This window comes from Manis pentadactyla, chromosome 14 (assembly GCF_030020395.1).
Source record: "Manis pentadactyla isolate mManPen7 chromosome 14, mManPen7.hap1, whole genome shotgun sequence".
NCBI classification, from domain to species: Eukaryota; Metazoa; Chordata; class Mammalia; order Pholidota; family Manidae; genus Manis; species Manis pentadactyla.
In genome coordinates, this window is record NC_080032.1 from 11,082,252 (window position 1) to 11,108,716 (window position 26,465).

Below are 26,465 nucleotides of genomic sequence, written 5' to 3' on the forward strand. Positions count from 1 at the left end.
AATGACACATGCTGAGGAGAGCAGTAGTCTGAAATGTACATTAAAAAACATTTAAAATAGAATAAGAAATATTGAAAATATTGAAAAGCTAACATTTTCAACTCTAAAACTAAAAAATAGAATAAGAGTAAACCAAAGGAAAGGAGAAGGAACAAGAAACAAAGATAAAGGGAGACATTCATAAATAAAACAAGAAAAGATAGAAGCAAAGCAGGTTCTTTGAAAGGATTAATAGACAAATCTCTAACAAGACTGATCAGTAACAATAACAAAAATCCCAAAAGTACACATTTCTATGGTTGAAAACGGAAGTGATAGAATTTTTAAACTCTGATATAGTAGAATTTTTAGATCATAAGAAAATACCACAAAAAAACTTTTATGCCAGCCTTTCTGAAAAATCAGATGAAATAATAAATGTCTAGAAAAATATTTGCTATCAAAATTCACTCAGCAGGAAATGAATAATATCTGGATTTGTGTTCAATTATGATTACAAAATTTCAAGACTCTAATCAATATTCACCTTACCCCTTAAAAAGAAACCAGGCCCAAATAGCTTTACAGGCAAGATGTATTCAGCCTTCAAGAAGTACATAATCCAAATTTTATAAAAATTGTCAGACATAGGTGCAAACTCATTTTATGAGGTTAGTAAAACACTGGACAAAGGCAATATAAGAACAGAAAACTACAAACCAATCTTACTCATGAGCCTAGTTTTAAAAATCCTGGATAAATGTTAGCAACTCAAAAAAAGAGCAGTGCATTAAAAAATATATGACTAGTATATAGTCTTACATAGTTAGATTTATCTGGGAAATCTAACAGGGTATGTTGTAAAACCCAAAATATACTATGCTAATAAATAAATGAGGCAAGTCATAAGACTACTAACAATTGCTGAAAAAGCAATAACCAAATATTATTTTTAAAAAATATTAGAAAACCTCAAATAGAAGACTGACTTAGCCTGATTAGACTAACTTATCAAATAGACACTGCAATGTCAGGTAAATGATGAAACTTTAGAAGCATTCCTATAAAGGTCAGAAACAAGGAAAGAGTGCACACTATCTTCTCTACCATTGATTTTAAATCTAAGCCAATGAAATAAGGTAAGAAAAAACAAAAAAAAACAAAAGGTCTAAAAATTGGAAAGAAAGAGGCAAAGCTAGTCTCATTGTTAAATGGCAACACTGTCTATATAGATAATCCAAAGGGGTATCCCAATGAAATAAGAAAAAAATAAGCAACTCTGCTGGATACACAATCAATATAATAATCAATAGTATTCTTGTGTGCCACAATAACTAATTGAAACATAGAATACAGAAAAGTATTCCATTGATAATTTAACTATAGAAACTACAAGGTTCCTAGAAATACATCTAATGAAAAAGTTCAAGACTTATATGGAAAAAAATAATAAAATATTACTGAAAGTCATGCTTATGAATGCAGTGGTTCAATATAACAATATGTGGATTGTTTCCAACTAACTTGCAAACCAGTGCATTTGAAAATCACTTCAGGCTTTGCTATGGAATTTTAATAAGAAGATTAAAAGATTAAGAAGAGATCAGATAATTTTAGAGCTGAGCAATGTAAGCTGTCCTACAATTTATCAAATACAACCATTCAGACCATATGGTGCAGAAATAGACAAATAAACCAATTAAACAGCATGGGTAGCCCATAAACACACCTAAATGTACATGGAAGTTGTAGAAAATATTATTCATGAAATATAACAAAAGGTGATCTCCATCAGGAAAAAAATATGTTCCTAACTCAGTACAAAATCTAGGTGGATTAAGGACCTCAAACTGTCAAAAACCTTCGACCTTTTTGAAAATATGGTGGAAATCTTTATGACCTCAGTTAAGGAAAGATATCTGAAGATATTAAAGGCACAAACTATAAAAAGTGACGGATTAATATGACTACTTAAAAAATAAAAAACACTTTTTTCTATTACATGAAGGACATTATATACAAAGGGAAATGATAATCTGTGGAGGAGAAGAAACTTACAAAATACATAACCGAAAGTGAGTTAGCATCTGTGTAAGGTTCATGAATGATCAATAGGAAAAAAGGAGACAGAACACTATAAACAGACAACTCGCATAAGAGAAAAACATACATGAAAAATGCACAACTTCACTAGTAATGGGAGACAAACACTGACTGGTACCATCCTTTAAATGACTGACAGTGGGGTGTGGAGAAGCAGAAAACAAAATTTTTTAAATCCCTCAAAATCGCTGGTGATGGTGTACACTGCCACCATCCTTCACTTGGGGGAGCAATTTGGGCAACACCTAGTAAATCCAAAATGATACTTTCCTAGGAGTTAGTCAGTCTTCCTCTAGCAGCATCCTCTGGACATGCTGCCCTCATGCCCGGTGGGACATATGCAGGAATATGCGCTGCAGTTCTGTGTCTTAGAATGGAAACAACTACATTATCCTTCAACAGAAGAATGGAATTAAAAATAGAAAGAATAGTGTGCAGAGGTTAAAACTGAATGAATCAGAGCTGTAGGTATTATCGTGGACTCATCTCAAAAGCAGTACGAAGGGGAACAAAATAAAAATGCAGGTCATATGTGCTGTATGTGGTTTAAGTTCCAATACGCGGGCCGGGGAGTTACACACTCCGACCTTAGGACAGTGGACTCCTCTGGGAGACAGAAGAGGGAGAAGGAAGGAAAGAGAAGGACACTGGAAGCCAAGGGGCCACCAACTGTTCTGGAAATGTTTTGTTTCCTTAAAAACATCTTAAATGTGCAAAATGTTAATTTATGTGGCCCCTGGATGCTTGGCACATAAGCATCCATTACAGTATCTGCTCTGCCTTTCCATGTGTTTGGCATGTGCCTTTAATCAAGTCATTAAACATTATCAAATATGATCATTTATTTAAGGCTCCCACTTGGGGACTAACACAAAATCAGCATTTTATTCAATCAAAGTCACCTTTCCTTTGCACGGAACATTTTTAATGTTTGCAGCATCTATAAAAACCTTTCTATATTTTGTTTTCCCAAGTGGACCACACAGAATTGCATGCAACCTTCTTCCCATGATTTCTGATTATCATTCTAGACTCAAATACTGGGCTGTGTTCTCTTATACTGAGGGACAATGTCCTCAATGGCTCTGCACTCAGCGGCCCCGGTTTGCTTGGCGGACAAGCCAGAAAACCAAGAGAAGGAAGATGGTACAGCTCTCCTGTGGATTCCCTCCGCTCCCAACTCTCACGCTCACGGCTGCCACGGTCCTGCCCCAGGATTCACTGATTTTATCAATTACAAAACATATATTTACAGTGAGAACCCATTTGTCCAAGGCCTGCCTGCCCTGGATGGCCATTTGAAGGGGGGGCCACATTCCTTTGTGAACAAAAGAAAAGACTTTGGGAGAAGGTGATTGATAACAAGATGTTTGCTAATGAAAAGACAGTGAACGCATGTTAAGTAAACACATTAAAATACACTCCGATGCTACTTTAAAAGAAATTATAGAAGCCACAGGTGTTTCCATCCAATGCTGGGGCTTTGTGGAGCGGCAGAAGCAGGGAAAGGAATCTTCGGGGGATGGAGGGGAGATTCCCCCAGCTCTGAAACCAGGAGCTGGCTCTATGCTCTGCGGGCTCTGTAAAGGGGGAGGTGGATTTTGTCCTTAAGAGACATTTCGCAGTGTCTGTGGACATTTCTGGCCACAAGTGGGAGGAGAGGGTTGTGCTGATGGCATTTCGTGGGTGGAGGCCAGGAAAGCTCACAACACCCTATAATGCCCAGGACGGTCCCCTCCACCAAGAACACTGTGGCCAAGGTGTCCACAGTGGTGTGGGCGAGAAGCCTGGTGTACGGAGATGCTGCAAGCCCACGGGCTCTGCTCTCCCGAAGTTCAGGGCAGTTAATGAGCTCAGCCAAAGCCATGTAGATGGAAGTGGCCCAGCTAGGGTTTCAAGAAAGCTCCATTTGCAGCAACCTGGGCCTGGCTACCACTAGCAAAAGTTCTCATGAGGCCAGCTGTGAGGCTGGTGATCATTCACAGTCACTGGATTCAAGCAAGGGCTGTCTATGCTCTCACCCCAACACCTGCTCAAAGCAAGGTGACCTCATATGTCCCTGCTGGCTGGGCCCATGCTGATTATTCTCACAGGTTCTTCCAAACCCCTGCTGTGTGTGGACGGTCCCCCACCCCCAGAAGGTCTCCTTTGAAGAATGAGTGTGTGGAAAGGGACAAAATTGGTGGAGAAGAGGGCACTTGGGAGAAGCAGGTGGAGGCCTTTCCTGCAGACCCCTCCATCTCTCAAATAGGACCCAGAGGCAGGAAATGTGTTCTTCCAAATATCTGCCGGTGCCTCCCCTTACCTGGTCACAGAGGGTTCCGATCAAGCCTTCCAAATCCTGCTTCTCATGGAGGACCATCTGCTTCTCCTCACATGCTTGTTCCAGCTGCATTTCCAGCTGGCGGAGCTGCGGGCACAAAGGGCAGATGAATGCATAGGATAAATGAGCTCAGTCAGGACAAGTCCCACAAGGCAGGGATCCCCGGGGGAAGGAGGGATGTGGAGCTCACAGCCCCTTGCTCAGTTCCACAGTCTGTCCTAGTGATTTGGGGGAGGGGACGCTGTCTGTGTCCAGGACTCTGGAGCCTAAAAGCTTGGAAGCTGGACAACTATGAGCTGGCAGATTATGGGGAGCCCCTGCCATTCACTGTGCAGCCTTCACCTCGTCTCCTCCCCATTCTCTACTACATGATGCCTTCCTATGCCATGACCTAGTTTGAATATTTACAAATCTTGGCACTCTGACTTTTCCAGGCTTTGCACAGTCTTATATCCAACATATTAGAATGCTTCTACCTCCCTTATTAAACATACTATGATGCAGGTAAAAAAAAATTGCATTTGAGGTTACTTGGTGGTATGGACTGTGCAGTTATCTCTCCAAATTTCCTATGTTGAAATCTTAACCCCCAATGCAATATTATTTGGAGACGGGGTGGGGGGAGGGGGCCTCTGGGAAATAATCAGGTGTAGATGACGTCGTGAGGGTGGAGCACCCAGGCTGGGATTACTGCCCCTATAAGAAGAGGCACAGAGAGTCGCGGACTCCCTCTCTCTCCTCTGCCTGAGGAAGCGAGAAGTGCTTGGTTCTATGAGCCCGGGAGGGCTCTCACTAGGCACTGATCTGTGGGCGCCTTGATCTTGGACTTCTCAGCACCCCCGGGAACTGTGAGATAAAAATGTTTGTTTAAGCCCCAGTCTGCGATATTCTGTTACATCAGCCCAGACGAAGGCATTTGCCTAAGAGCAACTCATTTAGTTTCCAGTCAGCTCAGCTTTCTCAGCGATCACCCAGCAATCAGGCACTGCCTGCTAAAGTGAACACCCACGAGAAGTGTGCTTTGCACACGCTCTTCCCTACCAGCCTCTCTCTTATGCTATCTCATCCCTTCGATCCTCCCTCTCCAACTCACGCTATCAGTGACCCCAATTCACGGGTGAACAAACTGAATCGGGGAGAGATTCTGAACCGTGTACTCCTAGCCGGTTGCTGCCGAAAGCCGGTTGCTGTCTCCCGGCCCCACCCCTCCTGCCACACCGAGCAGCCATTGGCATCCCCTCCCAGGTGGCTAACAATTGATTTCCTGCCACCGTGAGAGGGAGACTGAGCAGAGCAGTCATCAGATGTGGAGTCGATGTTAGTGTCTGTCTCGAGGAGAAAAACGCCTTTCTCTGACCTCGCCGTCTCCCTTTATAAATCTGTCCACAGAAAAGCCCCAGGAGGGTCTGGGTCACATCTCCAACTAGTCAAGGGCCCTGGCTCAGGGCACACTCACGATGCTTTGAGGCGCTCTTGGAATGCACCAGAAATGGTGCAATTGCCCTCACCTAAGGGCACACGGGCAGGGGCTGGGGGCTGCCATCTCCTGACCCTCGGAAAGAAAGCAAATGCTGATTGGTGCTCACTTACGTTGAAAGCAGCTTCATTTCAAAACTTTATTTTAAGAGGGAGAGACACAAGGCACTCTGCTCGCATCTGCTTTTAGAATAATGGCTAAGAAGCTAAAACTCTTTTTAAAAAACATGTATACAAAATAATCAAAACTATATATTGAGCAAGGCAATGTTTTCTGGTGTATATTTTGTAGAATTTTTCCATAGGGCGTTCATAGATGTGATGTGTGTGTGTCCAAGCTAGAATAAGTGTGGGAACCATTGAGTTAACAGGTTCCTCAGGGCAGGACTTATCAGAACCTTTGGTGGTAAGTTCACGTGCAGGAAGCGCTAAAGTAGGTAGCCCTGTCCAAGGCTGACTTCTGTCAGGTGCCTCCCAAATGACCTTCGATAGTCCAAACATTTGCAAAATAAAAAGTTTTTTAAAAATCTAGTATTTTGATTAAGAGACTGGGCTTTGGAGTCAGACTGATCTAAGTTCACTGCCTTGTGAAAATGGCAGGCTTCAAAACAGCATGACCCCAGTTAGGTAAAATGGTCTCTCTACAAATATGCATGTGTGTGTATACAATGAGAGAGAGATATGAAAGAACTTTTAAAAATAGTAATAATGATAGCCTCCAGGTGGTAAGACTTCAAGGTTTACTGCTTTCCTTATACACTGTTGGAAATGTCTGCAAAGAGCTTGGATGAAATGTAAGAAATTATTTGCAAAGGAAAGAACCAGAAAAGATTGGTCCTCTTCTTCAAATTTTAAGCCCTTACCCAAGGCATAAATCACATGGCAAGATGGACTCTTGGCAGAAAACTTGGGATGGTTATGATGGACAGTTCTAGAGACTTCTGAAAGTTCCAGGATTATATTTAAAATCCTGAAGGCACTTCTACTGCAGCAGCCTTGAAAGCACCAACAGAGCTAAGGCCTCCAGTGGTTGTAGAAAGAGCCTATCCCCAGGCCCTGGAGTGCCCCTCCCCCTAAGAGAGAGGTAACCAAGACCAGACCTGCCAGGGCCTAAGGGCACAGCGAGCTCCCTGCTCACATACCCGCTTCTGGCAGGACTGGCGAACGTCCTCCAGCTCCTCCTCCTGGTCTTCCCGGTCCTTCTGATGCATCTGCTTCATCCGCTCGATCTCCAGCTCAAACCGCTGGCGGAGCTGCGGGAAGCAAGGAGAGCACGGGAGGGTGACCCACACCAACCAAGTCATCCTTGGCATTCCAATTGCAGTTTTTATTTTTGGAGTGCGTCGGTGAAAGTGGAGTTCTCCCCCAGGCACCCAGGAAGGTCAGAAATGGTAGGTACATAGCCCAAATGCTGCCTCTATCCCTTCCTGTGGTCACAGGGGTCATACTCTTTTCCACTGTGTTTCAATGTAGCCTCAGAATCCTTCTCAACACGCTTAAGATGAAACAAATTTGTCATGCCTGGAGCAGTGAGGGTTTTTTTGGATGGGTAAATAAGTGGGTGGATGGATGATAAACTAGAAGTTTATTTATGAATGTTTGAAAGCCTGGGGAGGGAGAGATAACTTGCCTGCAGTGTTACCATGGACAATTCACGTCGCCTCCAGGTACCTTTCTCTACAGAAAAAAACCACCTTAGAATGCTTGATGAGAATTAAATGAAATAATCCATGTAAAGCATCTAGTACACGAATACTACTTTCTCTTTAACCATTATTTTGAAAAGAGGGAGAAAGGACTCTCTCCCTTCCGGTCCTCACAGCCCGACGTTGTCAAGAGTCGTGTCCCCATGAAGTCAGTGAGTCTTTTACGTGAGAGCCCCCAAAACGTGCTCAGAGCAGACAAAAGTGCTGTGCATGGTAATCAAACTGTGTGATGTTACATAAAAGGTTCTAGAATTGGAGGCAGAAGTCATGGGTTCCAGTTCTAGTTCAAAATTATACTCTCTTGATCTTCCTAAGACTGGCCCGAGCTCTGGCTTCTCAAATTCTGTGGCATATTAGAATTACTTCATGCATTAAAAAAATTAAATTCCAGAGATTCTCCCTCTACCTACTAGATCAGAATCTCCAGGGTACAGGCCCTAAGAATCTAGTTTTAAGCTTTCAATTACCTACACTCTTTACGCTGTTGATTCACGGAGCTGCATTTGGAACCCAATACCATGGATGGATAACATTGTACAAACCGTAACTTTCTGACCATTTCTTGCACGGCCCCAGAACCTCTCACCAAGTTTTCAGAGGGTTGCAATTGCTTTCCCTTCCAAGGAAATTAAGTTGAGAAAAAACGATCTTGGTCTTTTAAAGTGTTGATAGTATTTTCTGCTCTGTAGGACTGTGGTAAAGAGAAAAAAGGAGGGTTCCCCCTATTGTAGTTCCTGGCATAAAGCAGGCTCACTTTAAATGTCAACTTCCTTCCCTGCCTCCTTTAAAATGACAGAGGTTATGGGGAGATAATCCAAAACAAGGAGCTTAAGCAAGTAAATACAATATTTCTTTTTCATTTTTTTCTAGCCTCTTGGGTACTCCTGACATCTGCAATACCATTTATGTCAAGCTTGTATGAGTTAACATAAAATTCCCTGGAAAAAGTGCTATATTGTAATCAATAAATATTGCCTCGATGTCTACAAGGACATAATGTGGGATGAGGTTATGGGTGAGGCCAAAGATATTTGAAAGTGGTGAGTCAGCCTTGCCTCCTGTGTGAACTGAAGGTGGAAAATCAGGAATCAGCATTACCGCTGGGGTCCCGGAAGTCACGGGAGGACATTTCTGCTTCTGAGCACTGAGTAGCCCCCTGCTGGGAGCTTAAAGAGTGAACAGTTTTCCAAAGAGCTTGCTTTATTCTTGACTCTGGGTTGCTCTGTGATGGTGAACCCCTGTTGGTGCCCCTTAATGACCTATGCAGACATTCCACCTCCTTCATGAACCTTCTTGGATCCATAGCTGGGGTTAGGGGCAACCTAAGGGATTGATGAGGCTCCGATTTCATTGTACAGATGAGGAGACCAAAGTCTAGCGATAACTGAGGACTTGCCTAAGGTCATACAGACAAGGCACTACCTTGAGGAACCCATCTGGATGTGACCATATTACAGCTGCTTAAGTGCCACATGACTTTCCTGTCTCTTTGCACAGGCTGTTCCTTCTGCCTAGAACTCTCTTGATGAGCCAACTTGGATTCATCCTTCACCTCACAGCTTTGATAAATGTGACTTCCTCCAAGAAGCCTTCCCTGTTTCCCCAGCTATGCTCCTAAGCCAGATCTGCAAATTAAGCTTCCCCAGGACATTAAGCATGACTATAACTATCAGGAGGGCAAAGACCACATTTGTCTTATTTCAGCTGCATCCTTAGCATATGACACCAAATATGTACTTGATAAATACTGGTTGACTGAGTAAGTAAGGCAGCTCTGTTTCCTGAACAATTCCAGACTCTGTCCTTTGATGCCCACCACACCCTGGTCTCAATACTTGGTGGGCTCCATGTCCACGCAGCGGGAATAGGGGAGAAGCGAGGAGGGCACCTCGATCTTCCCACCCCACATCCCACACCCCCCTCAACTCCTGACTCCCCACTCTCTCACCCCACTTTATCAGAGCTGCTCAGAGTTCAACTGCCTTACAAATCCACACTGCCTGCTCAGATTTTCTTGAAAAAGGGGCTCTGCCCTTAGGACCACTTCAAAATAATTGCCACTTATGAAATCCCATGTGAGAAATTTCTTATAAGCTAACCATCAGGAAAAGCCTTGCTTCCCCTTGAAAAACTGGTTTGTCTTTATCATGGGATAAAAAAAAAAGTACCGAGCTCACATTTCCTTTTTCTCTCTGGCCACCAGGAGTTTTAGATGTAAAACTACTAAGTATGGAAGATCCTATGTTTTGCGTATCTGCATATTAATCCACCATCCCTGCCCCTCCTTAGCATCTATTCTAGTTTGCATTTTTCTGGTTTAGATTGTTTTCTTTATAATTTTTCTATTTTATTGCACATACAACCTGTAAGCTGCTTCTAATTCTGTCAGATGAAGTGGGCATATAAATAAACAAGCAGACATAAAAAATCTTCACTTGGTACTTTGTGGAGGATGCTGGTACTAGAGTATTTGATATTCCTGTCTATCCCCCTTAGTTATTTTGCAGTTCCCAAACAGTAGCTCTCCGATCTTCCTTGAGTTTGTGTACAGCAAATGCACATAGTAGGTATGCCAGGCACCATGGAGTCAGATGGCCAGCCTTCAAATTCTACCCCTGCTGCTTTCTCTGCATCTCTGAACCTCACTTCCACATCTGTACAGTGGGGATAATACTAATAGCTCACTATGTTAAGTTCTTGTGCCGATTCCTGAGATGATTAAGTGGGGAGAGCTTAGGGCTGAGTCTGGTACGCAGTCAGTGCTCAATAAGTGTCAGATCTTGGTCAATGGTTATTTATTGAGCACCAACTATGTACCTGGCCTCACTTTAGACTCTGGGGATACCCTGATAAGTAAGATCAACACAAAACCCTGCCTTCCTGAAACACACATCCTAATGGAGGAGAGAAGCATTGAGCAATTTTTAAAAAATACTATTGAATATGAAGGAGAACAGACCAGCTAAGGAGACAGAAAGTGAATGGTGTATGGGTGGGGCTTTATCCAAGATGGTGATCAGGGCAAGTTCTCTGAGATGACACTGACACTTGCAGGAAGGCGAGAATGGGCTGGATCACGAAGGATCTGAATGTCAGACATAGGGCTTTAGAGGCTCTCTGGGGCAATAGGGAGCCACAGAAAGAAGAGGAGAAGCTGAGTCAGTTGCCAATGTTATATTTTAATAACCCCCCTCTGCACTGGAGCCAGCAATGGACAGGGCTTGCCTACCTGCTCCAGTTGCTTGATGGTGTTTTCCTGCTGGCTGTAGATTTTCTGTTGCTCGAGGGCACTGGATTCCAGCTCCCAGAGCCTCTCCTTCAAACCAGCAACACAATTTCCCCCCGAAGACAGCAGCCCCAGCAGCTCCCGTTTTTGTGCCTGCAGCGTCTTCACCTCCTGAGTCAGCTGCAATGTCTCCTGCTCCTTTTGCTACAGCAATAAAGGGGACAGAGATCTGGAGTCACATGACTATGCCTCCCCTACCCCCCAGGGTTACCTCTACGACCTGCCAGCTACATCTTACCCTTGCAGCCCTGCACACCACCCCTGGTGGGACACCAAAGGCTAAGAGGTTCTCCCAAGCACATCAGGGAGCCACAGAAGGGTGAGGCTCAGCCAAGCAAGATGCCTGTGCCATATTCTAATTCAATCCCCCTGCACGGGAGCCTGCACGGGACAGGGCTGCAGCTGACTCATTCTGTGCCAAGCCCTTCGCACCTCCCAGGTGGGCACCTTGGAACTCATGCTGGTGGGCAGAGCAAGAAGAGGAAGGATATCAAGCTAGGGAGGCCTGATTATCAATCTGCCATGAACTGTTTGTTTTAGTAAGGCATGCTGGAATCCACCGCTCCAGCTGGCTGGAAGACCAGGACATCTACCCAGAGTTCTCTCCTTGCACTGTTTACAGCAGACATATGGTGAGGTTTTCTGAGTCAGCAACTCAGAGCTGAATGAGTTCCATGTCCCCTATCCCTTACCTTCAACTGCTGCTGAAGCTGACCGAGTTCCCACCGCACGCCGGTGTTCTCCTGCGTCACTTTCTCACGGAGGCCCTTCTCAAACACAGACTCACCCAGGGCCTGGGCCAGCTGCATGTCAAACCTGTCCAAGCAGAACACGTGTCATGGCACCCCGGTGGGGGGGCCTGGGGCAGGGGAGGAAAGGGGCTGGAGAGAACCACGTGCTGAGAACCACTCAAGGGTGAGAATGACATGGAGGGTCTGCTCAGGACTTTGGTGCAAGGCTGTGGGTGCGGGATAGGAATCTGCAATGCCAGAGAGCAACTTGCAGGGTTTATATAGGCTTTTATAGGTTTCTACAGAAATACTGGAGACTTAAGTAAAATATGATAAAAAATACATAGATGAAAATAAAAATAGAATACAATTATATACAGATAAAGAATAAAAATAAAAACATAGATATATAGAAAAATCCAATCAATCTGGTTTATCAGTATATGCCAAGAACCTTTAACTCTACAAGGCCTGGTTTGGTGTCTAACAGTAATTGGTTGGTGAATGGATGAATGTATAATCTGCACAAACAAGGGATATTCTACATTTCATGTTTTACATGATTATTGTCTGGCTACGCACTTGTATGCCACATTAGAGTGGGGTAATTATTGATAAAATGCTGGATGTTAGTACATTCAATCTTGTCTTCCTTTGTCTCTCAAGCAGAATACACAGAGACTAGACAGTCTTACTGGGGGCCCATTTCCTGGGAATTAGAAAAGGCCTCGCCTGGGGCATCCCCGCCCCTCCATGATGGTGGCCACTAGGTGAGAGGCACTCCCTGGGTGTGACATCATTCCACGCAGCCGTCTCAGCCTCTACCTCTATCAGAGCTGAGGAAACCAATAGAAGGCTCTGCCAGGCCTCAGTAAGATGGGACCCTGGCCACTTGTCCTTGGCCCATACAGGAAGTCCCACTGCTCCCGGGAACATGGTGTGGCCAGAATGGCCAAACTGGGCATGGCGCTTGGGCCTTGGTAAGAAGAACGTCACCCTTGTTACAAGATTATCCAATGTCCCTTAACACTAGATGGTCATTCAAAGCCTCAGACTCCTGAGGAAGCCAATCATGAGTCCCATGAGGGATCCCTTCTGCCGAAACAGCCCGGGAGCTTTGTGATTGGCTGTTGGTGGCATCCTTCAAGAGGAACTATTGGTTGCCTGTGAATGGAAACACTGTGATGGTATAAGGATTCAGTGGTCACAAACAGCCAGGCTCTGGGCTGGGGTCCATTTGGTCTTTATAACAAGAGCAAGAAACATGTTGTTATACCTATTTTACAGAAGAAAAAACTGACATTCAGAGCAGTGGAGTGATTCAGCCTGAAATTCCAAAGTGGTGGAAGTAAGTTGGAGCCCAGCCTGTCTACCGTTCCAGCTCATCTCTCATCTACCAGCCTATACTCTGGGACAGGCACAATAAGACAGTGGGAGCCAGACAGTGGCTGATATTCCAAAGTTGTCCGTGACTTAACAAGTCACCTGATGCCAAAGAATGGCTCCTACGGACCCTAACTTCTGGAACACACCAGCCAACCCACTGCCTGAGGCCAGACAGATTTGCACACACCATTCACCCCACTAGGAGTGGACCCAATGCCCAGCATCCCTTGAGTGTAGGAGTCAACGAACCCAGCCCAGGCCTTACCCAGTAGAAGTGGGCTGGGAGTTCCATCAGCCCTCAGAACTGAGCGTTGTGACCCATGGGGTAACCATGGCAACAAGAAGCCAACTCCAAATGGAACCAGAATGGGCCACTCTAGACTTAGAAGCCAAGGTCAGAACAGTGGACTCTACCAGTGAGGAGATGTCCCTCTGTCCTGGGCCCGGCAAACTCGGGGTGGCTGCACCCGTAACTGGATTAAACTTATAGAGATATGCAGAAGTATTGATAATTTCTAGATCTCTCCCTCACTGGTCATTCTGCCTGAATTTCCACCATTAGGTTGAGACTTCTACACCCCTCACAGGCTCCTGCCAAAATGCTAGCCCATCTAGAAAGATAATGGTTGCTATTTGCAATTAGGATGAAAACATAAAGTAACTTCTCTGAAGAGACAGTAGCTAAGTGGAAAGCATTACAGGACAGGTAAGAGGAAGAAATTAAATATGAAGAAATGGGGATTTTCACAGGGGGGGCCATTATAGGGGGGTTCTTAAGTCTTAGAATAAGGGATAACCCAAGGGGGTTAGGAAACAACCAGAGAGATGAATTTTCTGGCTGCATAAATCCAAAGACAGTCCCCCTAACTATTGGAGAGCTGAAACCCTCCACCCTCAGAACAGGGGTGAAACCATAGGTGAGGGCTAAAATTGTCATAGCTCCAGAGATCTGGGGGGTGATGGAGTCCACACCTCTCAATTTGCAGATTGGGTTCGGTCAGGGTTGGGGGCTGGGTCTGTCAGAGCTGTTCTTCAACACCAGGTGGCCTGTTTAAGTACAAGGACTCCTCTGCAACGTCAGTCACTCTCTGGCCCAGAGAGGTGGTGTTATTTGACAAGGTCACACAGGAAATGACCAAAGTCGGACAAAGTCATTTTCCCCACTGCAAGGACAATGTTCAGCGAGAGACTCCACGGGCATGTAGAAAAGGAAACAGTTGGAAATCAGTCACACAGACCTCTCTCATTTTGAGGGACATGCTTTCCGATTAGTTTTTCAGATGAAAACACCCGCTCAGAAAAGCTCAAGGATAAATGACAGAGACAATATCTAACGCAGATCAAGATCAAAATCTATGCCACTCCCAAGGAAATGTAATTCAGTTTGCTGCCTCTTGGAAAAGGGCGCTCTCGGCAAGACCATGTGCTGGCACACGCAGGAATGTTTTCCTGTGTTTTTATCCTGGACCTTCTAAAAGAGGCTGTGATTCATCCAGGTGCCTCCTATGAAGTCTCCATGAGGGCTAGTCTGGCTCAAAACAGGAGCCCTGCACATCTTTACTCTTCTCAAACAAGCTGAAGAGCTGCAGACACAGCCAGGGTGTCCAGAGATGAAATCACCTCAGGCGCTGAGGTTTTGCAAAAGGAAACCAGTGAGTGTGGACCTGGGCTCTGCCACTCTAGGCTCCGCCACTGGCGAGCTGTGACAGCATCCCAGTGGGAAAGCAAGCATGTGAACCAGCATGCAGCTTCACGCCTGGGATCTTGTTCATACCCAAGGTCCAGTCCCAGCCAGAACTGACCTGAGCGTCCAGACCCTAAATGAAAAGGACAGGGGCTCAGTATTTTCTGCCTTCCTTCTCTTGCCCCATTTTCCACAATGGGACTGGGAGCCAGGCAGGATCTGGCCTGTTGGATACAATGGCCATATTATTTAGTTCTTACCACAAGGGTAAGAACAATCTCATCCCCTCTTAAGGAAAAGAATCTAAGGCTGAGAAGTGTTGAAGGACAAGTCCAAGGTCGCACAACTAGAAAGAGGCACAGCTGGGACTTGAACCAGGGTGGTATGATTTCAGCACTTTGCTCCTAACCATCACGCTAGGCTCTTTGTCTTCCATGGACAAACTCTTCATTGATAAATGGAGACGCTGAGCTCCCGAGAGGCCAAGAAAGTTCCCAAGGACACATGCTCCATGGGTAATAGGGCTCAAACTGGGTAACAGAAAAGAATGATTTCTTGCCATATTCTTAGGAGAACCTTGCAGGAATAAGGTGTGGGTTGGAGAAAGAAACAAGGGAGTTGGCAGAACAAGAGGGTTCAGCCCTAGGGATGAGGAACCCTGACAGAGTGAGGGAGCTTGGCAGGAGAAACCAGAGACCCCAGTGGACCCCAGCACCAATGCGCCCACCCTGGTGCCCAGGGGACGATGCAGAACATGACTCACTTCTTCTGTTTCTTCTCCAGCTCGTGGTTTCGGCTTTGCTCGTTCTCCAGCTGGAGGTGGGTGTCCTCCAGATCACAGGTCAGACGGTGGCACTTCCTCTTAAGCTGATGAGCCATCTTCTTGGCCCCCTCGTAAGCACCCTGGAGTTCCCCGAGCTGTGGGAATAACAGGATTAGTCAGCCCACTCTGGTAGCACTGAATGGACTTCCTACTTTTTTTCAAGCAGCTGCCATTTCCAAGGTAAGCACGATGGGCACTGGCGCCAGAGAGATCGGGTCCTGACCACTTTCTACCTGTATCCCTTTGAGGAACCCTCAATTTGCTCAGGGGTAAAATAGGGGTAATTACATCAACTTCATAGATTGGTATTTAATTTTCCTCAATAATCCTCCTGCCAACACACCCCCAGATTCTTCACATGCCCTGTTTAAACTTGACAGCCCCTAGAATACTGTATAATTAATGCCCCCATCAGCTGGCATAATCTGCAGAGCCGTGTGAGCATGAGCCATGAAAGAGCTAGAAGGGCACACGTAGAAATCAGCCCAGGAAACCCTGGCCCAAATTGCCCAGGAATGCACATGGCTGCATACAAACAGAGAGGACGCCTCTTACATCTTCCTCGACGAAACACCCTCCCAAATGTCCTAGTTTAGATCTGGGAGAGAGGGCAACTCAGCACACTTGCTTTGAAGGAATGGCCTCATTAAAGAATTGCTTTAAATAAGCAAAACTCTAAGCTAATGAAGCCTGTAATTCTAAATTCAGTATTCGAAGGCAAATGGGATGTTTTCTTATATTCTGCTGCTCAGAAAAGGTTGCAGTTGTATTACATTTTAATGTAGCATGAATATCCACCCTTCCTTGGGAAAACTGACCTGACTTTATAATTTGTTATTAAAGAACTGGGCTGTTTCCCTGTAGTTGTCCTGTGTTCATCTATAGCTTAGTATGTCTCTTGAGTAACACAATAGAACGTTTGTCTTGGAACCAAGCACTAAAATCACCACCACCATGGTGGATAATGAGCCCCAACTTCTCTTGTTTATAAGATCCCATGTAAAGATCTTGCCCTGGTTCACCTTTGCAAGATAGCCCAAGATACTTGTCTCTTGACGATGAGGAGCTATAATTATAATAGGGCTGGCAAATATGACCTTAGCTCTCATGGTGCTTACCTCTATGGAGAGACCAAGGAGGCAGATAATAACAATATAGCATGACAAAGCTTATATTTGGAGAATGATTCAGGGGCACTCAATCCAATCTGTCAGGGAAGATTTTCTGGTAAGAGAACACTTAATTAAGCTGAAATCTTGAGGAAAGTTGGAGATATATAGGTAGGGGAGAGAAAGAGTGTTCTAGGAAGAGGAAACAGCATGTGCAAAGGCCCAGAGGTAAGAAACAATAAGGCATTTTTTGGAGGAGAGAAAAATATAGTGCAATGGAACAGAATAGAGAGTGCAGTAGTAGACTCACCAAAATAGTCGACTGACCTTTAATAAAGGGAAAAGTCAATACAATGGAGCAAACAAAATATTTTTAACAAATGGTGCTGGCACAATTGGACACCCCCACATGCAAAAAAATGAATCTAGACACAGACCTTACACCCTTCACAAAAATTAACTCAAAATGAATCACAGACCTAAATGTATAATACAAAACTACAAATAGCTCCTGAAAAAAAAACAGAGGAAAAGCCTGGATGACTCTGGGCTTGGCAATGACTTTTTAAATATGACACCAAACCCATGACCCATGAGAGAGAACTTATATGCTGGACTTTATTGAAATTAAAAAGTATGTTCTTTAAGTGACACTTATTAAGAGAGTGAAAAGACAAGCCATAGCTAGGAGAAAATATCTGCAAAAGACGTATCTGCTAAAAGACTGTATCTAAATACAAAATATCTTAAAGCTCAACAATAAGAAAACCACTCAATTAAAAAATTGGTCAAAGACTTTAACAGACATTTCACCAAAGAAGATAGATGGTGAATGAGCATATGAAAAGATGCTCCATATTCTATGTCATCAGGGAATTGCAAATTAAAACAATGAGATACTACTACATGTCTATTAGAATGGCTAAAATCTGGAACACTGATAACACCAACTGTTGACAAGGATGTTGAGCAACAGAAACACTTACTCTTTGCTGGTGAGAATGCAAAATGGTATGGCTACTTTGTGAGATGGTTTGGTGGTTTCTTACAAAACTAAACATACTCTTACCACATGATATAGTAATCATGTTCCTTGGCATTTACCCAAAGGGGCTGAAAACTTATGTCCACATAAAAACCCACACACAGATGTTTGTTGCAGCTTTATTCATAATTACCAAATTGGAAGCAACCAAGTTGTTCTTCAGTAGGTGAATAGACAAACTGTGGTACATTCAGATGACTGACTATTATTCAGTGCTAAAAAGAAATAAGCTATCAAGCCATGAAAAGATGTGGAGGAGCCTTAAATGCACATTACTAAATGAAAGAAGCCAATCTGAAAAGACTATATATGGTATGATTCCAGCTCTATGACATTCTGGAAAAGGCAAAATTATGGAGACAGTGCAAATATCAGTGGTTGCCAGGGGCTGGGGGAGAGAGAAAACAGGCAGAGCACAGAGGACATTAGGACAATGAAACCACACTGAATGAAACTACAGTGGTGGGTACATGTCAGTATACACTTGTCCAAACCCATGGAATGTACACTACCAAGCATGAACCCTAATGTCAACTCTGGTCTTTGGGTGATAATGATGTGTCAAAGTACGTTCATCAGTTGTATCAATTGTATCCTCCACTCTAGTGGAGGATGTTAATAATGGTGGAGATTGTATATATGTGGGGGTGAGGGTGCATGGAAAATCTCTATACCTTCCCCTCAACTATGCTGGGAGCCTTAAACACCTGAGTGTGGTTGTACTCAGTGGTGTGCTAGAGCTGGCTTGGACCTGCTGATGAGAGCTGACTCTACTTCTCTTCCCAATTCCGCATTCAGTGACACCACAATGGTAGCTTGAAATTGGCCCTGGTGGGAGTATTTACATCACAGCAACTGACAGTTGGCAAATGTGACATATCAGGGTGTTTGTTTGTTTTCAGAGAGTCCGTTTATCAGCACACTACTAGTTGTAAAGTGTAGTCGTGTTGGAATGTAGACAATGCAAAATCAGCAAGGAGCTAAACTATCACTACATTCTTATAGAAACACAAGGTAAGGTTACATTATATTTGTAACGTCTAGCTGCAATTTCAAAAAAGAAAGGGAAATTTCAGGCCATCAGGAATGCAGAGGACACAAAACAAGAGCAATAATGGTAGATACTGACACCATGGCAGCCAAGATGGGGGAGAAGAGAAGCAGTTGAAAGATCCAGAAATATCCCTAAGGATAGGGGCTATGTTTGAATGCCTGGAGACAGGAGACAAGGCCTTGAGCCCATGGAAGACAGGAAGTTGGAATGAAGACCCTTTTATTAAACCAGAGCCTTCAAAGAGCTGCACCTTGGTGAGAAGGCGCAGGAAGAGTTCCACCCACTGGCCTGGAAGGTGGTAAGAAATCCTGCTGCATCTCTGGCTCTGGGTTGGAGAGTAAGTATTCCCATAAGAAATCAAAACCCCAGGTCTAAGCCTCATGAAGATTTAGAGTGCAAATTGACACCTTGCACATATCGGACAATTCTGATATGGAGAATTTAGCATCATCCCAGGAATTGCTCAGGAGAAAGTATGAAAGTGCTGCTTTTAGAGGAACACATCCACAACCCCATAAACACAGGACTTCCATTAAAATCAATTAAGGGTTTAAAAAAGTTTTTAAATAAGATCAGCTCAAAATTTTTAAATAATACTTAAATACATAGAAAAAAATTTGCCCTGAGTCAGAGGGGGAAAAAAAGGAACATTCCATCAAGCAGACCACCTGGGGCTAAGGTGGTGGAAATAGAAAGACCTGTTGAAGATGAGCTCACTATCAAAATTTACAAAACACACAAGGATCAGTATAATTTGCAATGCAGAACAATTTGAAAGAGGCTCTGAGAAAGATGTTGGCTGCAGTGTGACAGATGCTTAAGGGGAGAGGCTGGAGGAAAGGAGACCAGGTAGGGGGCTGTGGCTTTGGTTTAGATGAGAGATGGAGGTGGCAGGTTAGAGGCAATGCGAATGGATAAAATTTATTTTAAGAGCATATTACAGTCATTTTATAGATGAGAAATCTGAGGCCCAAAATGTAAAGCGATTTGCACAAGGTCAAACAGAAATGGAATGGAACTCAGATACCCCAAGTTGACAAGTTCATGTTCTTCATACCAGAGTATTCTTTCTCAGTGTAGAATACGCACATGTAGAGAAAATATATTACAGTGACCAGCCTTTGTAATGACAGTGGAGGTGGAAAAATACAGAATGGATGGTGCTCCTTCTCCCTCCCGAGGTCCAGCCAATACCTTGAATAGTGGAGGTTAAGAACCTGCCTATTCCCTTACACTTTCGTGACTCAGACTACCCATTACCTCTTACCTTCTGCTCCAGCTCTTTCCTGGACGTCAGCTCTGATTCCAGCCTCTCCTCAAATTGCTGTAAACGCTTTCGGAGGAACTCATTCTCCATCTGAGCACAGTCGAAGCGCATTTGCCACTCATCTGCTGTTTGACAAAGTCAGAATGACCAGAATGGAAGCTTAGGTAAGTGAGGGTGGCTCTCTGCCACTTTCTTAGCTCCTTGCACATAATATTACAATATTAATAGAGTTCTTGAGGCTCAGCCTTGGACTTCAGGCTAGGAAATTCTGCTCTAGGTCCAAGCTTTATAACAACAAAAAAAACACTCCCTCCAGGCAGTCTGTCCTGACTCCCTCTAATTGTTTTAAGTTATTGACTACTCACTATTTTAAGCCTGGTTACTTATACTGTTCAATTTCTTTGAATACATACCTTTCTTTTTCCAAGGACATTCTATGGTCCTTGAGGGCAGGGGAGCTGTTATAGTCATTTGTGGATCCTCAACACTTTCTAGAAGAGTTCCCTACACATAGAAGTTTCCCCATACACATGATACAAGTTCACCAGTTGGAATAATCTTACTGGCCCCCATATTGGGTTACAGAGTATGCAATCAGTAACCGTTGATTAAATTAACAAGTAAATGAGCAATAATTAAAGGGTCTGCTGAATGCCTAGCAACAGAGACATTGGTCACAAGATATCTATATGAGAAAATCGAACAATATCTTGACTTGATAAATATCTAAAAAAATTATTTGCTGACATGATTAAATTGTTTGGCAAAATAGAATGGGCTAGAATGGGTTGTGATGTCTTATCATTTGACTGTCTGGATAATAATTTCCTTAAGGTAATGGAGCTATGGGAAACACTGCACAGGTGGACAGCTTAAGACAGAGACCATCCACCTGATCTCTCTCTCCATCCATCCATCCATCCATCCATCCATCCATCCATCCATCCATCCATCCATCCATCCATCCATTGTTCCATCCATCATACACTGTTTATCTACTTCCATCCACCGAAACACTCACTGAGGACACTACTCCATACCAGGCACAATGGACAAGGAAATGAGCAAAAAAACCATTCTACCTTCAAGGAGAGTCTGGTGGAAGGCACAAAAATGTAAAAAGATAACTATAACATAGCATGATCAGAGCTTCCCTAAGGGAAGCTTATGGAAATCAAGAGGAGGACTCGAACGCATAAGGGCAGCAAACCCTTTTTTGTTCATGATTGTGTCCACAGGACTTAGTACAATAGTGTATCACAAACGCTCCATAACTTTCACTGGATGGATGTTAGGGTGGATGGATGGATGGATGGGTAATGGATAGATATATGGATAGGTGGATTGATAAGTGGATAGATAAATGGATGGCAGAGTAGATGGATAGGTGGGTGATTGGGGATGGATGGATGGTAGGACCGAGGTCTTGGGAGAGGTGACCCCCACAGGGCTTCCCACATAACCAACGCGATCAGAAGGATGATATACTGTAAGGACTTAGAGCTTGTTCAAGTTTCTGCCAAGGAAAATAGTATCATCATGGGAAAAGAATCCTGTCTCCTCACCAGGAAAAGAAATCTCAAGTAACAAACAGCATAGCCTGCAAAAGGAAGAGAAAGCAGAAAGCATTTCTGTGGGCGCCCGTGTACTCTCTGCTCTGATGTGCTACAGAGCAAGTGGCATGAATGGGCACATGAGCTGATGAGGAAACGGTTCTCCATTCCCCAAACTGATTTCCACTTCCGTCCCCCCTCTCCAAGGGTGCTTATTCTTAGTTAGTATGTATAATTCAGACCTTCACTGTCCAGTCACATCTTTCCTGGGTTTATCTGACCTCCCCATTTATACTGCAAGCTTCTTGAGAGTAGGACCCAACTAAAATTCTTCTTGTAACCCCCTAGTGTCCAGTTTAGTGCTAGATGCAAACCATAAAAGGTTCTCTTTATATATTTAACCATACACAGTAGAAAAACATCCATTTAATAATTTATAATTTATACTCCTAACGTGATAGGAATATAAACATGATAGAAGAGGAGGTGGTGGCTTTGCAGTGGTGTGATTAAAGTGTTTTATTGCTCCTTTTAACTTTCCTATATTTTAGAAATTGTCTATAATGACTATGTACCATTTTCATAATGAAAAACAAAGTATTTGTGGATGGGCTTCCTGGAACAGGCATCCAGACCTGAGAGCCTCTACAGCATTGTGACTAATGGGCTCCTGTGCTAGGCACAGCTGGTCCTCTCATTCAGCCCCTGTATCTTCCCATGGGAGACAAACCCAGGGGCATCATTGTGCGTAAGTCACAGTTGGCATGCAGCGGGGACTGGTGTTCTTCTGGGGAACCTGCAGTCACGTGGCTGGTCTGTGCAAACACATCTATGGCTCCTTGCACGTACCCTACTGTGTTGGGTCTCATGTATCAGAGAATCCCAGACTCCTTGGCATTAAGCTGCCCGGTAAATGCCTGCCATAGGGTAGCCAGGATGAAAGGCCGAGAGGGGCATAGAGGGCAAATCCTTGCCTCTTCTCCACAGCCGCATGACCTCCATTCCTCTGAGGGCCCCTGACGTTTCAAGAGCATGTATCCTCTGGGGGCACTGAATGAATGATGTCAGCATTTTCTAAAAGCTGACAGACTCCCTGGGCATCCTTCTCATGCACCTCATTTAGACTGGGGAGAGGAGTTGACAGAGATGTCACCAGGCCCGTCCAACCATGAGATGTGGGTCTCCAGGCAACTGTAAGGAGGACACCACCAGGAATCCTGGGTCTGCAGAGCTTCTGGATCTCCAGCAGTTTGGGGCCCTCTCGTCTCCTCTCCATTCATTCAGTATCCACTGAGCATCTAATGTTGCTTCTCAATAGGTTTTGTAGTAGTTTCTGCTCCCCTTATGGGTGTGAACAATGATCCCACTAGTCCTAGCATGTATTAGTCATATTGATAAAATAATTAAAATAGTCATGCTTGTGACTAACCACCTATGACTATGTCCCTTTGAAAGATGAGAAGACTAAGGCATGATACTGCCTTTGCCCAAAGCCATCCGACTAATAAAAGATGAGTCTAGATTCAAGTCAGAAACTCAAGTTTATAGACTTTTAACCACGTTGAACCTCTGAACTGCCTTCTTCGAAACAGATATCGCAAATATCCATATACAGGTGCCTTGTTCTTAGAACCAGTGCTTTTTTCCATCGTTTTTTTGCATTATTACTGAACAGTACCTCTGACCTGGGTAACTTATTATTTGGGAGATTGTTGGACCATCTGCTTGGTGTCTGCCGGTCCCTCTAGACTGTAAGCTCCAGGAGGGCAGGGAGGGCACCTGCATGCTCTGTCTAGTGCTCAGGGAGCGCTCAGTGTGTTTCAGTGAATGAATGAATGAGTTTTTCCCACCAGGGCCTAATCCCACAGGTCCCAGTCCACTCACCCCTCCCAGTGTGACTCCTTTCCAAGTCATTCAGCTGAATTTTCTGCTGGGCTTCTTCCAGCTGCTTCTCCACTTCTTTCAAATTCTTCTGGACTTGCTCATACTTGCTCTGGAAGAAAGGCCTGCAGCTAGACAGAAGCCTGGGACGGCCACCACATCCATGGCGTCTTCACAGCTGGGGACTGGCCACCCTCTGCCCAGTCTTCACCCAGGACCGTTCCAAGGCCAAGCCTTTGGAAGACCCAGATGTCCTGCAGGACCTCGAGCCTGGGAATCAGTGAGCCTGTGCATCTCGTGGAGGCTTACTGCTCCCAGATGTGAGCAGAGGGGGCCAGGTCCACGCGCTCCCAGCCAGGCTGTTCCGCCACAACCCCTGCCACTTCTCACCGCTCACCTTCAGCTCCTGGACCTCCCGGAAGGCCTGCAGCCGCTCAGCGCGCTCGCCCTCCAGCACCCGGCAGGCCACATCCCCTTTGAAGCGCTCATCGGCGAGCTCCGTGATCAGGCCAGCAATCTGGGATGGGAGGGTTAAAGCAGGGTCACTTGTCAGGGCTGCCAACCCTTCTCCCCGACATGCACTCCCCCAGGACCAGCCCAGGACAAGTCACTGGCTTTCACAGATAAACAACCCTTTGGTGTTGCACAATGGTTATGAGCCCGGGTGTCAGAATTTCACTGGTCTTGGGTGTTAGAATTCTTGGCCCCACACTCACTAGCTGTGTGACTTTGAGCCAGGCAGGATGCCTCTCTGAGTCTCAGTTTTCTCAACTTTGGACAGCAGGGGAATAACATGTAGAATTGTTTCGAGAATTAAAGAGATAATACACATACAGCTTAGTACAGTCCTGGCACATAGTAAGTGCTCAATTTAAAACCTTATTCTAGTAGAAACTCTCTTTAGCCATCCTTCAGTGAGCAACCTTGCTGGACCAACTGACAGGCTCCCTCAGGAAGACACATGCGCAGATGCCCGCCACCTGGAAATGCTCTTGGCCAGGAAACGTCTTTGGTTCCCCGTGGTCCATCTGCCTCTACCAGGCGATGGCCATGCACACCCAGTATCACCTGTGTGGGTTTCCCCCCACTACGTTTATGCTTCTTGCATTTTTACTCTAATTACCTGTCCAATTAGCTGTTGCATAAACCTATAAAATACTGGACCAAGAGTTTCCATGAAAATTAGGTTGAATGATTTGGAAGGAATGAAAATGGAAATTGTTTCTTAAAATTCTGTCAGATCAGTATACGTGCAAAAAAACTAGAAGTAAAAGATTAGGTTTCTGCATACAAAGTACTTGACATTTGCTCTACTTTTAAAGAAATCACAATCACAAAGTCATGTATTAGGAGCACGGTTTAAGAATGAAAGAAGTGGATCTCGAGTCAAGATGTTCAGATTCTAAAGGCTTTGTTCCTACCTCAGAAATACAGTGAGTTAAGGTAGACATGCTCAAAGGTACAAATAAAAATGTTTATTTTTTACTGAATTTCCACTTGCGCTTTTTTCCCCACTTAACTAACTACAGATACCAAATGGGTCTGGGCTTCTGTGGTATTATTGTTCCAGAATGCATTTCCAGGTTCAAGGGCAGGCTGAAGGAGAAATTAAGGAGAAGAAACACAAGTGGACTATTTATGACCAAGAGACTCAGAAATGAACTTGCACAGAAGGGACCTCCTAAAACTTGAGAACTACCTCTTAGGCAAGGCAGTGGTTAAAGTCAAGAAGGAGAGAAGGAAAAGAAAAAAGAAATAAAAGAGGGTCAAGTACAGGGTTCAAGTCAGGATACAACAACTAACATACTGTGTGACCTTGAACAAATCTCTTCGTCTCTGTGGCTTCAGTCACTTAGCCGTAAAACACTTTGAATTAAGTAATAGTGCCATAAATGTTGTGCATGAAGATGTCAAAACACCCCACCCTCCCATCAGACCCTCTGTGTCACACAGGCGGGCGACTGTGGGGTTTCTCACAGGGATGCTAAGTGGCCTCCCAGTGTGGAATCCAGTTGCCCTTCTGAGCTAGTCCTCTTCTATACTAACAGCTCCCAGGCTGTCTCAAAAATCATTCAAGAAGAATGAAGATCTATATGTTCTGACATGAAAAAAATCCCCCAAGACATATTGCCTAGGGGGAAAAGAAGGCAAAGCTGTAGAATGTGCGGCCTGTGCCCATTTTTGTTTATAATTGAACAGAAAAAGTCCCTCCCAAACTGTTCATTGGGAGGGTTTTTTTTTCCTGGAAGAGTGGGCTCAGAGGGGATCCAAATTCCTTGCCATGAATTTCTGTACTGCTGATTTTTTATATTATTTTTGTAATCAGAAACACACAAAATAATTATCTCTAAAAAATAGTCAAAACAATAATGGAGCTACAAATCTGAGTCTGTTCTGCACAAGCTTCCCAGCCTTTTCCCTCGCCAGCCCATCGGCTGCCTATCTTGCTGCCCCCACCACTGGATGGGCAGACCGCAGTGCAGATTTCAGCTGTTATGTGGAGAAAAGGAGGCTTAGGGGCAGCATTCTAAAGTCATACAGCGAGTAAGTGACAGAGCTGGGGCTTGAACCCAAATCCGTCAGATCCAAGTCACGGCCACCAGTTAATGAGCAAGGGGACTCTCCCGGGGTGCTCCTGGCTGTCTTGGGGGTGGGGCATCCCTCTGTCACTCCTTTCACTGTCCTGTTTAAAGTGTTCTGAGGAAACACTTGCATTGCAATGACCCGGGATGGTTGTCAGAACGCAAATTCTAGGATCTTCAGCACCCCCAAACCGTAATTTCTGCAATGGGGTTCAGGAAATATGAATTTTAACACACTGCAGGGTGATTCTGAAGCCCAGCAAAGTTTAAGAATTACTGCCACAGAAACTGCCAGGATCTCCTCCTAACGGTGGCTTCACACTCGGCTATAGACAGGTTAGATTTGCTTATAAACACACACAAGCATGGGGGCAGGAGAAGTGGTCACTTGCTAAGGACACTGACTAAAGGTGGGCACAATCCGGGAACCTCCCTATCGCTGCCACCCACCATCCCCATGAGCAGCCTTGATCGCAA

At 44.5% G+C, this 26,465-nt stretch overlaps 1 protein-coding gene across 1 annotated transcript in view; it reads right to left on the minus strand.

Annotated features, from left to right (window-relative positions):
* The window catches only part of MYO18B (myosin XVIIIB), a 231,732-nt gene that overhangs the window by 97,851 nt on the left and 107,416 nt on the right, over positions 1-26,465 (minus strand). The window contains exons 25-32 of the mRNA XM_057492611.1: positions 23,804-23,923; positions 23,410-23,518; positions 19,973-20,097; positions 15,438-15,592; positions 11,566-11,689; positions 10,817-11,017; positions 7,024-7,134; positions 4,388-4,492 (exon numbers count right to left, since the gene is read on the minus strand). Coding sequence (XP_057348594.1) covers positions 4,388-4,492; positions 7,024-7,134; positions 10,817-11,017; positions 11,566-11,689; positions 15,438-15,592; positions 19,973-20,097; positions 23,410-23,518; positions 23,804-23,923 — 1,050 coding nt within the window. The remainder of the gene's footprint in view (positions 1-4,387; positions 4,493-7,023; positions 7,135-10,816; positions 11,018-11,565; positions 11,690-15,437; positions 15,593-19,972; positions 20,098-23,409; positions 23,519-23,803; positions 23,924-26,465) is intronic.